The sequence below is a fragment of the Patella vulgata genome, chromosome 1 (genome assembly GCF_932274485.2).
Source record: "Patella vulgata chromosome 1, xgPatVulg1.2, whole genome shotgun sequence".
NCBI lineage: Eukaryota > Metazoa > Mollusca > Gastropoda > Patellidae > Patella > Patella vulgata.
This window is the reverse complement of record NC_065879.2, coordinates 76573748-76586179: the sequence shown is the minus strand read 5'-3', so window position 1 is coordinate 76586179 and position 12432 is coordinate 76573748. Positions and strand designations below refer to the sequence as shown.

Genomic DNA, 12432 nt, shown 5'->3' with positions numbered 1-12432 from the left:
CAAGGGATCTTCTCTTCTACATACACTGCCAATATGTACACAGGACTCATTTTTAGCCGCGGTTGATCAGTGAGTAAGACACTGGCTCGCTAGCCTGGAGGTCCCGGGTTCGATTCCGTTGTTGTCCGAGAAATGAAATGGGGTTTAACGTCCTACTGTTCTGCTCCGACTGGGCTAATGCAGATGAGTCCTGTCCTAGAAAACTCCGTACTACTAATGAAAAAGAACCCGAAAGAATTCGAAATAAGATTACGACGTCCAAGCGAAATTGACCCAACAACATCTTCATTAACCCGGATTGAGCAGAAAATTAGGACGCTAAACCCTATTTTATTTCATTTATCATTTTCAGCCCCGAGTCCTTATTAACAGATAACAGGTGTGGGTCCATTTTATTTTCCACGGTATCCTTTTACCAGATGTAGTAGGACGTTAAATCCCATTCTGTTCATTTCATTTCATTTCCTTTTACCAGATGGAACTTGGTGTGTGTCTTTAATCAATGGTCATTAAAAAAAAGATAGGCGGTAGGCAAATCACCCCACTACCCACCCTACACCTTGCCAATCAAAAGATATATAAAAAGGGATATAATAAGTTATTTATGTCTGTGTAATAAGTATGTTGCTCTTGTACCAAGTGAGGCTTGCCGTGAGTATTTAATTAATAGAAACCAACATTATATTATATTCACCCCAATACCCATCCGACGCCCTCTCGCCTTGCCAAACGCGCACACTTTAAGACGAGAGAAATATATAATAAGTTATTTATGTCTGTGTAATATAATTATGTCTTTACTACAGGTTAAGTAAAGGCTTGCAGTTGACGTAAAATCAATGGCTACAGTCTGTTGTATGTGATAATAAAGGCAATGACGGGTTATAATTGGCGTGAAAATATCGTCGCTGTTTTTTTTTATCTTCGCCATCGGGAAATGCCACGGGTCGTAGTTTATTCTATAAATAGAGAGAGCCAATGAAATGGAATTTGGATATGTTAAATTTTCAAGGAAGTGCCGTGTGGTTTGTTTTGTTTCAATTGATAAATATTGATACTCTGAGCCATTGTGATTGGCTAAAGACATTATTGACAAAGTAAAATCATTTTGCAACTGGTTCGGTGAGAGGTCATGTTAGGTGAGAGGTCTTCTTAGGTGAGAGGTCATGTTAGGTCTGTGGAAAACAAACTCCTTAAAGATGTTGTCTGTGTAATATAATTATGTCTTTACTACAGGTTAAGTAAAGGCTTGCAGTTGACGTAAAATCAATGGCTACAGTCTGGTGTATGTGATAATAAAGGCAATGACGGGTTATAATTGGCGTGAAAATATCGTCGCTGTTTTTTTTTATCTTCGCCATCGGGAAATGCCACGGGTCGTAGTTTATTCTATAAATAGAGAGAGCCAATGAAATGGAATTTGGATATGTTAAATTTTCAAGGAAGTGCCGTGTGGTTTGTTTTGTTTCAATTGATAAATATTGATACTCTGAGCCATTGTGATTGGCTAAAGACATTATTGACAAAGTAAAATCATTTTGCAACTGGTTCGGTGAGAGGTCATGTTAGGTGAGAGGTCTTCTTAGGTGAGAGGTCATGTTAGGTCTGTGGAAAACAAACTCCTTAAAGATGTTGTCGATTTGAATAATATTTTTCACGGGATTTAAAAATAAGGCAGTGGTTTATAGTATAGTTAGAATGTAATGTTAACTTAAAAAAGACAGTACTGTGTGGCACAGGAACCGATCATGACGTCGTAGCTGCCATCATGGAATTGTGATGTTAATGTCGGTCAAGCGACGCGCAATTGTCAAAGGAACAAGCATGCCAAGTTTCATGTCGCTTCAAAGAACAAGAAAAATATACCCTCTAATTTGAAGTAACTGATTATGTATTAGCCTCGAATTGGCCCTGATGTAAATCTACGTCTGATAAAAAGTTTTATGAACTGCATTTGCAATCACATAAGACATAAAGCGTTACTAACTTGGCACCCTTTACCTTCTCGTAAAAGTTAATAATGCGAAATATGACAGTAGCAGAAGTCGTAGAGGAGGTGAATTGTAGGAAATATGCCTTGATTCTAAGAAGGTTAATTGTTGAAGACATCTGTGAGATCATACAATGATTACGGCAGATTCTTTGCCAAGAGTAAATCGTGTAATCACAATCCCTGCTAATTTACAAGTTTAACTTTCCTCTGAATAAAATTGGGAGGTAGAACACATTGGCGTGTAAATGCAGTAATAATTCTATATCTCGTTGTACCGTCCCAGTGGTAATTTACATGGCAAATATCTCTATTCTTTGGAACCTTAACATAGACGATTATGATTCTAAAAGAACATATTAATGTAATATGAGTATAATAAAGTGACTTGCCGTCTAAATTGGACGGCAGTCATTTGCACCTGCTAGTCCGTTTCACTAGGGTTTATGGGGGATTTTATTTGTTTTTAGGGGGCGGGAAGGGGGGGGGGGATTCGATTGTGAATCAGTTATTTTTAATTACTTTTGCATTGTTTTTTGGGATATGTATTTCTTTGATCATTACAAATGGCACCCGAATGCATTATGTTCATAGAAGAATACACGAGCCGTGTAGTGATTTAAAAATGTTCATTTTGTCTTAAATATTGGATATTAGAATCACATATTTCACGGAAAGGTAATAACGTCATATGGATTGAAATGGACCAATATTCTAATACGGGGGACCAGGAGAAAACTAACGAGGTTGGACAGGCGACCATACTCCTTGTCACGAACAAGCGGGGAATCGAAACCACGTCACTTGACTCAATAACAGAACTTATGATTTCCCTGAATGCAAAAGAACCACCGCACGTCAGCTATCAGTATTTATAGAGAGATGGAGAAATCATTACAAATTAAAAGCATGCAACGATTAAGTATCTTCTAATAAAATCACTTATGGAATTCCCTTTCTTTCAATGTCTAACTTGTAAATACATTAAAAATACTTTACCTTTTCGACCATCACGTCTGTTCTGTCTCTTATAAACGGGAAAAATAAACAAAAAATAATATTTCTCTCCATCAACTTGATTTGAATCATAAAGTGGTAGTAAATCGTTAAACCCCATTTCATTTCGCAGGGTGGGGGTCACCGAATGGTTAGCACACGCGCGCGCTGTATCATAAGGTCTGTTATTGAGTCAACTGGCGTGGCTTCGATTCCCCGGTTGTACGTGACAAGGAGTATGGTCGCCTGTCCAACCTCGTGGATTTTCTCTTGGTTTCCTTGCACTGCCAAACCCCTCATGCGCAAGCGAATTATTGAAATAAAATTGAACCATGTGTTAGTCCCGAAATGACCTAGTTTGTGTCAAGTGGACGTTAAACCCGATTTCTCTCTCTCTCTCTCTTTCTCTCTTCATTTCATTTCAATGTTACATTTCCTTTAAGAATAATTTTATTTGACAATTATTCTTTAGTTTATTAATCAGAGTCAAATAATTTAGATGGCTGCCAATCTAAGCTGTTCATGTCTGTCTTGTTAATCTACAAAGAAAATTAATGTTTATATCTTGGGACTTTACATTTAGAAATGTAACCGATTGTAATCTGTGTTGTACCCAAGGGGTTAATGTTTGTTGAAAATATAGATTGGAGTTGGCTTAATGTTAATTCAGACAGCAGGTGTTTAAGAGCCTAAATAAGCGATTGATGAAAATTGAAGGAGGCTCCATCAAGTCTCTTTAGGACAGCAATGACTTATTAGTAAGGATTGTGAAATCGATCCCAATTAGAATGTAGTGGGCGGAAGTCGATTTTGAGTAATTAAATTTCATACCGATTTTTTGGAATAATTACTCTTAATTTGTATTTTCAATTTGTATTTGTATTTTTTATCTCTCCGCTGTTCATTGGATTAATTTATTTGTTAGTTTTTAAAGTCGCATCGTGGGATTTCATATTACATTGATTGCAAAATTTGAGATAAATCGGTCAATATGTATAATCAGCGACATTAAAACTTCAAACGCACTTCAGAGTCTATCTTTTAGATGGTTTTCAAGGAGTTTGTTAACCGCTAGAGCAAAACATTTTTTATGTAGGTAGACCGGTGCGTTGACTTTAAAATGAAACGAAAGGAGGTTAAACGTGAGTAAGGTTTAAGTTTTAACCGGACTAATGAAAAGTTAATGAAATGTATTGAAATGGGGTTTAACGTTCTTCTTGGCTAATGAAGACGGGCATACGCCATGCAGTGTGCTATGAGGGGAATTTTGCTCGGACAGTGGCGCTCTAGCCTACTCTTATTTCATATTCCAACTGTCCCCTGCCTAATGAACAGGAAAACCGACACGCTTCCTCCGTAGCATTGCACACATGGCCATAGATACAATACACACGTGTTAGTCCCACACTTACCGAAGCATTTTGTTGACGAATTGTTAAACTATATTACTTTCCTTTCGTGACTATTCCAACGAACTAGATGTCCGTCACGGAAACGTCCCAAAACGACTCATACTGTTTTTACTAAATCAGCAATTTATTTTGGCAAAAATCAAAGTGGTATTTTAGATAACCATAAAAACGTAAAACGCTAATCAAAACAGGACGCCATTTTATTCATTTTATCGTGAGACAGGTTCAAAATAACGTTTAGTTATTGTTCCAGCTTAAAGTGGGCTCAAAACAATCTAAAATATTGCAACATCGCTATTTTACTGTTTATTGTTTGTTTGGAAGAAATAACAAGGTCAGGGGTTACTAAATCAGCACTTTTAATTTGGCAAAAAACAAAGTGGTACTTTAGATAACCACAAAAACGTAAAATACTAATCGAAACAGGACGCCATTTTATTCATTTTATCATGGGACATGTTCAAAATAATAGGTATTGTTCCAGGTTAACGTGGCCTCAAAACAATTTAAAAGATTGCAACATCGCTATTTTACTGTTTATTGTTTGTTTGGAAGAAATAACAAGGTTGGAACCTGTGGGTGTAAGCAGCGAAATGAATTGTTCATTTATTCTCAATGATTTCAAAAACGCTAATATTTTATTGTAAATTAATATCATAGTGATACATATTTGATGATTTTTTTTTATTTTGATCTTACAAAAGCACAGCAATCGATTTCTGGTTTCATTCTTTTTTATTTCTATCTTTTTAGATGTGATTGTTTAATAATTATTTCGTAACAATGACTCTAAAAATATCGACACAAATGCCACAAATGTCATTGAACCGGGAAGCCTAAAAATCTGGATAGATGCCTTTTGAAAAAAATGTCCTTCTTATTTCTCAGGCCGTTAGATAAATGGACTGTTGTCTAGACTGTCCTGGGTTTAAAATCAATCCTACATTATTACTTATGCAACACACCGCCCCACCCCACCCAGGCCACCCATTCTAATCTGAACTGAGAAGTGTGAAAAGTATGTAAAAATGGCAATACATGTGCAAGACTACAACCAGCATTTAAGAATATTCGATATAAGGATAGATAAAATCAGGATTGGATGTTAACTGCATCCTAATTTGGGGGGTGGGGGCTGAATGGTTAACGCATGCACAAGGTCTGTCATTTAGTCGTTAATACTCTCTCTCTCTCTCTTTCTCTCTCTCTCTCTCATGTTAGATGCTCACAATATCACACAATATCAGGACTTAATTAGACTACACATATAGGTTAGATTTCAAAATGGCAATCCAACAAGTTTACAAGTGATAATAGAAAAAAAAATGATCGAATTTAATTAGTATTCTTCTTTTCTGTTAAAGGAAATAGATTAAAAATATGTCTGAAAGAACTGTTAAATTATTCATCCAAATTAGATTTTATCCATCGATTAAAAAAAATACTAAGGTTGTATACCAAGAAAAAATAAATACATATCTTTGGAGGTTTTGTACAAGTGCAATTCTTGTGTATTTTCTGGAATTCTCGTTGTTGTCTAAATGAAGACAGGAATCCTGTTGGTTGTTTATATTACTATATTACTATAATCAACATAAATTACAGCACACAATTAATGTAACAAATATTGGTTCAATAGTAGATAAGCTTCAATATGAATATGGGAATTGACATAAACACGTGTCTCCAAATATCCAAATACAGGTAAATAAGGTCTGTCCTTAGGAATGTGATCTAACTTAATCTCCCAATGACACGTTTGTAGCAAGGTCCTCTCTTAACTGACTCATTTGGGCCTATATATCCCCATGAATTACCTAGGGCATTAATCCTATAAATCTATCGTTGGTACAGATAATATACCATGGTAACTAAAACGCTATAGCCCGTAGACTTTAATTACAATTTATAAACTCAATTTAAAGTATAAAACAAAGAATACTGAAGGCAAGCGATTACGGAAATTTAATACAATCTGAAGTAGATATAAATGGGGATATTAAGGTGGATTGAGATCCATTAAAATATAGTTTACTTGAATTAAACATACATTATGCAAGAGCTAAATCTGATTATTGCAAGTCTTTATTTAGGCTTCAGATGTCACAGAAAGTATAAATTAGATCTTTATTTAAACAACAAGCACATAATCAACTCTGTAGACCCACGGATGGCTTGGATTCGGCTTGGATTTAAACAGGATTTCATTGATTGATTAAATTTTTAAATGGCGTCGTAAGTGGAGATTGGCCGTTACGTTGACGTCATACTCCCGGAAATTTTAGATCGAGGCTAAATGATAGAGTGTACGAAGCGAGGCCGCATGTCCATCAATTTGATTGAAAATTCGATATATACGACCTTGATATTATGTTTAGTTGTGGTTAAAATGAGAGTTTGGATGTCATTATTATACACCCTCTTGTCACTTGCGTTTACAGAAAAAATATTGAAATTGATAAACATCGCAGCTAACATCACCCCAGTTGGTTTGCAGCCCCATTGGATCACTGTTTGAATGTTTCCTATTTGTCTGCTTCGTGAGTTACGTAGGCCTACCAGTTACAGTACAAGAGTACACGCAGGCTAACAAGAAGTCGTTTATAATTAGCCTCATTGATTTGGTCCATTCCTTTCAAACTTTCGCTTCTAATCTATATATTAAAAGTCTTATTTTTAATTTGTAGTAAAAATAAATGTGATACGAATTGAATTGCAACCCCGTCTCGAACCGAATAGGCTAAAGGTACCACAGCCATTGAAAACGTTACTTGATAATCGAGATTATGTAGGTGGAGTTAACGCCTGTCAACCAAACGATCGGCCATTTTCGTAGACGGTGAAGAGAGAGTTGACTCCCATTTCTAGTCAAAATTTACAATGGTGAAAACTTTGTTCAGAATAAAGTAATTTGACTGAAATTTTAAATATATTCTTCTTTCATCATCTATTTTTGAACTGTTATAGCAAGAATGGCCAACTCTCTATTTAAACCTCCCATAATGTATCTTTAAGTAATACTGTGCGGATTGTCACGAAGTATTATTTACTATTGGGTCGAAATTCACCCTATTATTTCAGTGGAATCTGTTAATATTTTTGTATGTGAGCGCTGACTCACTGATCGGGAGATCCGGTGTTGCCGAGAAAGTTCCCAGGTATATTTTCTGGTCTGATTTCCTCTTGTCAGTTGCCTGATAAGGAAAAGCGCCTAGTCGTTCGGATGGGACAAAATATCGAGGTCGACTGTAAACGATTGCATGCAAGTAAAAGAACACGTGACAGTTGAAATTCGATGACGAGTATGTGGAAACAGTGCTGCCCGGGCATAATTTTCCCCCATAGCAGACTACATGGCCAATGCTATCTTCATTATCCCGGTTGATTCACAAAAGAAGGGTGTTAAGTCCCATTTCATGTGTTCATTTATTTAATATTTTGAAAATCTACAAATTAAAAGTAGCCACCATATGTAATACATATGAAAAATGGTCAGATGTCAATGCACACGATAAGATACCAATTCAACGCTGTGTAATGGGTTTTTTTTATTGTATGATCACTACTGGCTACAGTACATATTCAGTGTATTCAGGCATTCAGTACTATAAAAACCAAGCAGCTTTAATTGATAAAAACATAATTCCTAATTGGAAAAGTTGGCGTTTTACACCCACCGTCTCGCCATCCCTCCCAGGCACTTCTGCTGCCGTGCTGTGTTGAAGGCCACCAGAGACCCGTCACTTGTTCGTCATATCTAGAGCTTCAAATAAAAATTAATTGACTTATAACCGGGTGCGGAGAGGTCTCGATCGAAGATGTGATTGGCTGATCGTAGACATCAAATCTGTGAAAATTCATGTCCGCTTTCAAACTAAATTGAAGTCGCATATGTGGCCTAGACAGAAATTTCCTGTAGATTTGATCGAAATCGAGTTGGCTTTGATCTTGTGATATAGAGAGAACACGGGGTATATAATATAGAGTAGATTGTCGCTGTACGTCTGACTGGAGATTAGAGAATAATTTTTTTATGAAACAATAATCCTAGGCAATGTTCCTGAATGCTTCTATACAATGTTGTTTTTATTAGATTCCTAAGTATATTTTGATTTGTTTTGTGCAGTGGTAATCTTTCTTTATTGAACATTAAATTGACGGGGTTGAGATATAACGGGTTTTATGTTTCAATGTTGACACGGGGGTGGGGGTGGGGGTGGGGGTGGCCATAACAATAGCACGCGCGCTGTATCATACGGCCTGTCATTGAGTCAACTGGCGGGGTTTCGATTCCCCGGTTGTACGTGACAAGGAGTAGGGTCGGCTGTCCAACCTCGTGCTCGTGGGTTTTCTCCGGGTCGTCCGGTTTCCTCCCACTGCTAAAGACCCCTTCGCGCAAGCGAATTATTGAAATAAAAATGAACCGTGTGTTAGTCCCAAAATGACCTGGTTTGTGTCGAATGGACTTTAAACCCCACTCTCTCTCTCCCCCTCTCTCTCTCTCTCTCTCTCTCTCTCTGTTGACACAGTAAACCAAAAATAAAACAAATTTTCGGACTTTCGCTTAATGGAGACATTTAATCGTATATAGTTCCTTTTGTCAACCGAATTCAATAATTTTGTCCTCAATCAGACGGTTGGTTCTTCTAAAGTGAGGTATTTAATAACTGGACAGAGAAATAAACTGTAAAATACTTTCGAAGCGTATTTTCTCAACATTAACGTTACATTTAGACTATTTTATCCACAAAATATAATACCGTTGCATATAAACTTTATGTTATATCTTAATAAATTGGGGAAAGTTGGAACACCATATGTAATTTATGTTATAATATCTATCTCAGGTTTCCTCCCATAGCTTAAAGACTCCAACGCGCAAGTGAGTTATTGAAATAAAATTGACCCTCTCTCTCTCTCTCTCTCTCGTAGCTAAATAGAAATGTATTCGTTTCCTTTAATTAACCAAATTATCAGAAATAATTTTTCACCATGTCGATACCAGTTACTAAATAGTCTACTTTTTCTTCAGGTACCAAAAGTAGATGAAGATGTCACATTAACAGAAGATCAGAGAATAGGTAAGGTTTATCTTTTGACATTAGATCCAATTAACCAAATTAGTTACATGAGAAAATATTCGTTGAATATATTTCCTGTAAAGGGATATCATGTAATTTACCACGTTTTATGTGGCGTGCAAGTGAAAGAAAGCTTGATTGTAGAAATTTCGAAGGGAGCCACTGTGGCTCCTTACCTGGAGGTTTCATTTTCGATCCCTGGCAAGGGGCAACGTATAGTCGTTCGGATGGGGCAAAAAACCGAGGTCTCGTGTACACATTGGCGTGCACGTAAAATAGCCCTTGGCAGTTAGAATTCGAAATAAGAGCAGACCAGTAGGACGTTAAACACCATAGCGACGTTGCCCGGGCTACATTTTCCTCGCAACTCACTGTAACACACTAAAGGCGCATGTTAGTCTTCATTAGCACGACTGGTGTGAAAAAAAGACGGTAAACACAATTGTATTTCATTTCACCGCGAGAAAAAAAGTATTGTCTGTGGTCAGGATTAAATTGTGTGAAGAATTTATCCAGAGCAGCTCCGTTGCAGAAATGTGGATGGGTGGGTTGATGTCTAACGTAAATAAAGACTTATAAAAGATATTTTTTATTTATGTACTAATGTGATTGGCGAGAATTCTAACTGTGGGCATTTTAACTGTGCACATGGGCAGCGAGTTTACAAAACTTTCCTTGTAAATCCACCAGGCGCAGCAGCTAACACATCCCATTGTTCTGGTCTGTCCATTTCAGGATTCGAAGTCGAGAGGTCAGTGCTCCTAACACTCGACTACCGCGTCATCTCAGTAGATTAAAGTCAACAGAATGTTCCAAAAGCGAAATGAAATGAAGACGAGCATACGCAATGCGTTGTATTATGAGTGAAATTTTGCCAGGGCAGCGACGCTATAGCATACTCTTTGTTCGAGGTCAAACTGTCAAGGGTTCTTTTAGGTGCATGCCAACGACCGGATATCGTGCACCTCTGACAAGGAGAACCCATACTGAACAATTCAATGTGAACATTAAAAAAAAACCGAAAGAACCTATCTGTGTAGAAATAAAATATGAGAGTCAACGGACAAATAATGTCCAATTCTTAAGCCTAACACAATTGTTTTCCACGAAATCCATTGACAGAAGTCAATGGACAAATAATTTCCAATTCAGAGACCTAATCCAACATGTCTCGGCTTGAATGATCTCCAGTCACATTGTAAATTATCCGCATACAGTAACAGAGTCAGTTGTGTTTTAATGAGGCTAATATACCAAGAACTTTTAGATAATATAAGACTAGACAAAGCATTACTATTTAATCTGTCTTCCTATTGTCAGGAGAAAGAAGGAAGTAAAAAATAATAATGGTATTGCTTTTCACATCCTGTCAACAATAAAATGTTGCAGACTAATGTGGACCTAACTGTTATTAAACACCCAATAATACATCCTACAGTAGATATCGCTTGTGTAATTAATTTCATAATCTACTGCCATATCTCCTTAGGAGATATCACTTTACATGAATTTGATTGGTCAGTTAAAAAGGAACTGCTTTTTTTGTATTTTCAACGAACGTTTCTTTTTTTTTTTTAAAAGTAACTTCTTTTTTTTATTATTATTAAAAATGAATTATTTTATTTAATTGACCGTGATGGAAACACTGGGTCAATATAAAGGATTTTTCAATGGTTGAATTGCTGTTAAAAATGATGTATCACTACGCCATAATGTAATCAGGTTCAGTAAAAGTCAGTCTATAGCAAAGAATTATATTTATTTATTTGTGCATGTAAGAAAGGATTGCATGATAAATAAAATCCCCTGCTCATCTTTTTTGACGTCGCCCCACCCATTACCATAACGAAGGTTGTCCCACCCATTAAAGCATTACAACATTCATCTCCGCGGGGGTAGCCATTCTTTTTATGGAGCCCCTGCACCCATTACAATTTTATACTAGGTCTCTCAGCGAAGGTCGACCTATCCCTTCCAGTCTTTACAACAATATAATTTTATAACATAGACTCCTTCAGTGGAGGCAGCACTACCCTTTACAATTTCACCACATGTCTCTCTGTGGAGGTAGCTCCACACATTATAACTTTGCAATATGCCTCTCAGTCGGCGATCGTGTTTCAATCCATTGAAAATCGCGACAATCCGAGTTGATTATGGGCTTGCCCTGTGAATAAATGTTTAATTAATAATTAATATAACAACTGAGGCTAAAAGAAAGATGTGCAATAGGTAGATTTAGCTCTTGAATAATACCTCTTTAACAATAAATGTATATATTAGCCCCCGTGTTGGGGGGTTGGATGGCTGAATGGTTAGCACGCGCGCGCTGTATCATAAAGTCTGTCATTGAGTTAACTGGCGTGGTTTCGAATCCCCGTTTGTACGTGACAAGGAGTAGGGTCGCCTGTCCAACCTCGTTGGTTTTCTCCGGGTCCTCCGGTTTCCTCCCACTGCTAAAGACCCCTACGCGCAAGCGAATTATTGAAATAAAATTAAACCATATGTTAGTCCCGAAATGACCTAGTTTGTGTCGAGTGGACGTTAAACCCCATTTCTCTCTCTCTCTCTCTCTCTCTCTCTCTTTCTCTCTAGCCTCCGTGTTATGTGGTTATTGAAAGAGATTTTCCATTTGACAATGAATGTGGATATATTGGCTATTTCTTGAAATTACAACATTGATTAGTATATTTAACAGTATAAAAAACTTTTGACCATTAAATATGTACGATCAATATTATGTTTCCAAAGATTTAGTGCAGTCTTTACGAACAAACAGATCGCCGTGAAATCTGGGACTGATCCGTCAAAGAAACGAAATTTCTATTCTCTGGAGCCACACAATTGAAGAGAATTGGCGACAGAGCACATATTTGAAAATGTAATATGAATATATATTAACTGCTTTTCATTCAATTATTTCAATTGTAAATGTAATTTTTAATCAATTATG

At 36.8% G+C, this 12432-nt stretch overlaps 1 protein-coding gene across 1 annotated transcript in view; it reads left to right on the top strand.

Annotated features, from left to right (window-relative positions):
- LOC126826828 (calmodulin) overlaps window positions 1–12432 on the top strand; it is a 75935-nt gene that overhangs the window by 40127 nt on the left and 23376 nt on the right. Inside the window, exon 2 of the mRNA XM_050555937.2 lies at window positions 9431–9479. Coding sequence (XP_050411894.1) covers window positions 9431–9479 — 49 coding nt within the window. The remainder of the gene's footprint in view (window positions 1–9430; window positions 9480–12432) is intronic.